General features: G+C 43.5%; 1 pseudogene and 1 gene segment (V, D, J or C); both read left to right on the forward strand.

Annotated features, from left to right (window-relative positions):
- Positions 1–753: 753 nt before the first annotated feature.
- Positions 754–1,278, forward strand: LOC118238947 (annotated as a pseudogene).
- A 3,950-nt stretch (positions 1,279–5,228) lies between these two features.
- Positions 5,229–5,675, forward strand: LOC113838681. The segment is given in 2 exon segments: positions 5,229–5,274; positions 5,356–5,675. Coding segments are annotated over 2 exon segments (366 nt in total).
- The last annotated feature ends 245 nt before the right edge of the window (positions 5,676–5,920 follow it).

Raw genomic sequence — 5,920 nt, forward strand, 5'->3', positions numbered from 1 at the left:
TGAGAGATCAGTGACTCTGGTCTGACTAACGGGGAGCCTGCATAAGACTGAACAAGACTCCTTAATATAGGTGACAGTGGTGCAGCTGGGACAATACATGAGGTCACTGATGGTGTGAACAAGATCTAACTCTAATGCACAATCAGACTTAGTGGAGCCCATTCTACATGGAGAGAGAACCTGCCCAGCCTAGACGCAGGGGTGCCAGGGGGTGGGGAGGCACCTTGGTCAGCCTCAAGGAGATGATGGACAGAATTAGTAGCTTCCTAGGGAAGGACTTATACTCTACAAGGAGCAGATGAGAGGTGGGGGAGTGGGAGAAGGGAAAGGGAGAGGAGGGAGGAGAAACTGGAATTTGAATATAAAATTAATTAATTAATTAAAGAATAATACTATAAAATGTTAAGAAACAAATGAATGAAAAAAAGCAAAAATATATACATAGGAGCAGAAGATTGGGGGGAGTTGGTCTAGGAAATGGAGCTGGGGTCATGCCAGTGTGTGTGTCCTGTGAGCCCTGTGGTCCCCAAACTGTCTTACCTCAGACACACACTATAGGAATGAGACACAGTGATGGCTGTGTTGTAATGAGGAAATGGAGTGGTATCCACCCTCCTCTTTTATAAGGACAAGGCTGACTCCCCACATGCAAATGCATCTTCTAGCTCTAAGTTAAATCCCCTCCTGGGCTGTGGGAGCTCACATCTCTCTCACAGGAGGCTGACCTCTGAGAAAAGGGGTGTAGCCTAGAAGATGAGACTGTTTGGTCTTCAGTACCTGGTGACAGCCCTTCCTGGTGAGTGTGACCATTTCATACATGTGTCCATGAGAGGATGTGACAACATGTGATTGACAGAATTGACTCTTCCTGTCTGCAGGTGTCCTGTCCCAGATCCAGCTTCAGGAGTCAGGACCTGGCCTGGTGAAGCCCTCACAGTCGCTGTCCCTCACTTGCTCTGTCACTGGTTCTCCATCACCAGTAGTTACTGGTGGACCTGGATCATGCAGTTCCCAGGGAACAAGCTGGAGTGGATGGGGTACATAAGTTATAGTGGTGGCACCAACTACAACCCATCCCTCAAGAGCCGCATCTCCATCACCAGAGACACAGCCAAGAACCAGTTCTTCCTGCAGCTGAACTCTGTGACCACTGAGGACACAGCCACATATTACCGTGCAAGACACACAGTGAGGGGACTTCAGCATGAGCCCAGACAAAAACCTCCCTGCAGAAGAGCTCTGGGCCAGCAGCGGGAGCGAAGCCCTAAGGAATCCTAGAAACTCTAATTCTTTAGAACAGGGAAATAAAAACGCCTGGTTTCCTCTGCCTTTGATTCCTACTCCCCATGCACAGAGAAGACAGGGGTGTCTTCTCTCTCTGATGCTGAATTGCTGTGTTTATGTAAAATCAGTTAACTGCATGCAAGATCCAGGAGACCTCTCTATTTCATCTAGAGCCCATGCCTTGAAGGACACCAGATCTGGCAGAGTTCAGTTAGTTCCTAGAATCTGTCACTCTCATGGGGATGCTACAGAAACAGAAATGACACAACTCAAAGGCATTCCCCATCTTATAGACAGTTTACCTATGGTAGAATGATTTCCTCAATTGGAAAACTAGGAGCTGGCATACTTGTCCCATGGAGAGGTGATTTCAAGGCTCTTCATGCTGAGAGTCACCTCCATTCAGTACAGGGGTAGGGGCAGGACTGTAGAGTGGGAAGGATTTCAGAGCAGGGTCCCACAGTGGAGTGTTAAGATCTCTGTGTACTCACAGACATGCTCCTTTATTACTTTGAGGATGTTCAGAAATACTGACCTAATGTATAGGAGCGCTGCATGAAATACAGCACACTCCAGGCAAAAACAAACAAGTGTAAATTTTCAAAAGTTATTTACAGAAAAATAATAATTTATACAACTTAAATATGTTTATTTTTTGAAACTGAGTGTCACATACCAGTTGACTTCATGAATCTGTTCTAAGCTACCTCCTTGGAACCAATTCCTACTATTTAATATCTGGATTCAATATTCAGAAAACATTGATATTCCTTCTAAAATCATCAAAACTTTATTTTATTGCCCTCTGTGGCACAAATCAGGCAGAGGGGTGACTGTAGTCCATAACACAATGAAATAAGACTTTGGATTATATCACAAACATGTAATAAATAGTAGGCAATTCCTTAATTATTTCCCAGTTTCTCAGTTTTGTCTCCTTCATCTGCTCAATTCATTCATGGCTAATGCTTTCACCACAGAACTCATTGTGCAGCAGGAAATGCAGATGAAGCCTCCCTATGTTCATAAATAAATAGCTTATTTTTTGACCCTGTAGCTCTGTCTGAGGAGCCCAGCCCTTTACTCCAAGTATTCCTAATGCATGTTTAACATTGAACTCATAACAGTCTCCCTGACTTCACTGTGAGAGCAGATTTCCTTGTTGATTTTTACTGGGATTGGTATTTATCATAAGATTTTTTATTAAATTTAAATTAAAATATTTTTAACTAAACTTTTTTTTTATATTTTCTATCCATTGCAGTACCCGTCAATATCCCCACTCAAGTGCCTTTCATATCCATTCCTTACTCCTTCTGAAATCATGGCTGCTTCATCTGTGATAAAATACCATGACCAAGGCAATGTAAAAAAGAAGCAATACACTGGGCTTACAGCTTCAGGGCCTTACAGTGGACGATGGCTGAATAAAGGCTTGGTGACTGGAGCAGCAGCTGAGGGATCAGAGCTTGATCTATGAGCAAGAACCAGTGGTCTCTGAAATAGCCTGAGTGTTTAGAATCCCCAGAGATTTCCCCAATGACACATTTTCCTCAACAAGGTCACACATACTAAACTTTACAAACAGTTCCAAGTGAGAACCAGAGATTCAAACCTGTGAGCCTATGGGGGACCACCTCACTTTCAGTCCCTGAAGGATTTGCAGTTTAGGCGATTAGTAAGGTCTGAGCAAGATGGAGGCTGGAAGGGAAGGTGGGATTTCTTAGGGACTTCAAGATGTGACTGACTCTGTCAACTGAATCTAGGTATGTTGGGGCAGCTGTAACAGAGTGGGTCCATGAAAAGTTTTCTATCACATGTAATGTTCATGATGTATAAAGAAGCAAATTCCATAGGTATCAACTCATGGAACAGGAAACTGATATTTTAGGGTCAGGTCATATCACAGGGACAGAGAGGAACCTGAAGTTTGCAGTACAGTTTGGCCAGCTGCCCCAAAGATCTGCTTCAATATCCTATTTTTAAGATTAGCTACATGGGCCAAGGGGTGGTGGTGATGGTGCACTCATTTAATCCCAGCATATGGGAGGCCGAGGTCACTCAGTCTCAGTAGTTGGAGGCCAGCCTGGTATAGAGAGCAAATTCCAGGACAGGCTCAGAAAATATGTAGGGAATCCCTGTCCCAAAAATCATAAACAAACAAACAAATACAGAATAGCAACATATTCCCGCAACTGAACAAATTTAAGAAACCTTCCTATGCAGGAACCTATGAAGAAGAGTGGGTAGAATGATTCTAAGAACCAGAGGTTGGAGAAAACATAAAGGAATCAGTGTTTTCCAGACACAACATGGCAGAAACATATGTGAACTCACAAAGTTGGTGACAGAATGAACAAAACCTATGGAAGCTAAAGCCACACAGTGTCCAAGCATGAAGGAGTGGAAGTGCAAACCACAGCACACTCTTAGCCATGAAGACATTCATAATGGAAAGCACTGTGAGGACGTCAACCTTCTACAGTGGAGTGACACCAGGTACATCAGCCACACTCAGGGGAGGCCCCATGATAGGAAGTAAGTGACAACACAAAACGGACTTCTTTGGATTATATTGTGTTTATCTTTTTGTTTTCTCTTTTTCTTTCTAAGTGACAGAACAGTTTAATGTGGGTGGGTAGGGAGTTGGTAAAAACCCTGTGAGGAGTTAGGACCTTCAGTTCCTCACAGGTAGGAGGGATTTGAAATGCCTTGTAAGGCAATCGTCACACACACTGAATTTAATATTTTTGTATCTTCTTAGAATTTCAAGTGACTGAGAACTTCCAAAATAACACAGGCAGACAGTCGTGGACTGGTATTGACTGGGCTGGAAGAAGAACTGCAGAGAGGAGGCACAAACAGAAGATCCAGATGAGGCAACCTGATGAGAACTGTGTCCATGGCACCCTAGTGGCTGAGGGTTGAAGAAGGTTCCAAGTCTGTCAATGTCTGTAGAGCACACATTGGAAGACAGCACATGAACCAGGTGCAGAGCATGCAGAAGATTTGTCTCCTGTGCACAAAATTATCTCCTCTTGTAATATGTGTTGTGAAATCACCTCTAAAAGTATTTTTGTATTATATTTTGTGGGAAACCATCATCAAGAGTCCCAGGCTTGCCTCACCAATGTTGCAAATACAAGGAGTATTTATAGTTCTTGATCCTAATGAACCACCCCAGAATTCTAGGGTGCAAAACACCTGATACAGTTGATATGTGAAGACAAGAATTTTCAAACACAGTAAAAATTCATTGTTAAATATTGCACAGATGTGTATGTTCTCATTTTTTAAAAATTTATTTATTTTGGATTTTTGTAAAACTTTTATTTTCATGAAAAATATTCTGATGAATTTCTATGCCAAATCCTCTCAGATATTTTCCATATTCCTACCAGAACCCTAAAGCCTTTTTCTATTGAAAGCAAAAGAATATACACAAAGAGGGGCATTTAGAAAAAGAAAAAAAATTCACCAGTAACAGAGACCTGTAACATGCTGAAAAATATAATATTAATATCTTACAGGTGAAAGAGCGAAATTCCTCCCAATTTAGGAGGTTTAGTAATTTCCATTAACAATTTTCCTCATCACTACCAACACCTGTGAATTTGTCAGGGAAATAAAATAATTTCTGGTTGGGATTTTATTTGTCAATTGAGGGATGAGGCCTTGATGTTATTTCCAGAGTGTCTGCACAGGTCTCAGGAATGACTGCTTCCTCAGACAGGATGAGGATTTGGACCTCAACATCCTGCTGACTGACCCAGGTGTCCTCCACCTCCTTCATTTCCAGCTGGACTAGGTCCTTATCTAAGAAGTTCCCTGCTCATGAATATGCAAATCATAGGAGTCTATGTGGTAAATACAGGGATGTCCACACCACCAACTACACATGATCAGTGTCCTCTCCACAGTCACTGAGCACACAGGTCCTCACCATGGGATGGAGCTGGATCATCCTCTTCCTGGTGACAGCAGCTACAGGTAAGGGCTCCAAGTTCCAGACTTGAGGAGGGGCCATGCACTCAGGTGACAGTGACATCCACTCTGACTTTATCACCACAGGTGTCCACTCCCAGGTCCAGCTGCAGCAGTCTGGGGCTGAGCTGGGGAGGCCTGGTGCCTCAGTGAAGGTGTCCTGCAAGGCCTCAGGATATACCTTCTCTTATGAGAATATGCACTGGGTGAAGCAGAAGCCTGGACAGGGCTTGGAGTGGATTGGAAGTATTTTTACTTATAATGGTGATACTCAGTACAACCAGAAGTTCCAGGGCAAGGCCACACTGACTGCAGACACATCCTCCAGCACAGCCTACATGGAGCTCAGCAGCCTGACATCAGAGGACTCTGCAGTCTATTACTGTGTGAGAGACACAGTGTTGTAACCACATCCTGAGTGTGTCAGAAACCCAGGAGGAGCAGGAAGCTTCCCTGGGACTGAGATGACACAAAACATCAGCCTGGGACTTACTCTGAAACCTTCAGCCTGAAAGCCCTGTTTCTGCCTCCGCCTAACCATCCTGTAGGAGGTTTTTCTGTTTTTCCAAGTGACATCTGAGAATGAAGTGTTGCTGATTGAGTGTGCCCTGCGGTTCACCAGACTATGAGGAGATTTTTATCAATGACCAAC

This window comes from Cricetulus griseus, chromosome 5, assembly GCF_003668045.3.
Source record: "Cricetulus griseus strain 17A/GY chromosome 5, alternate assembly CriGri-PICRH-1.0, whole genome shotgun sequence".
Classification (NCBI taxonomy): domain Eukaryota; kingdom Metazoa; phylum Chordata; class Mammalia; order Rodentia; family Cricetidae; genus Cricetulus; species Cricetulus griseus.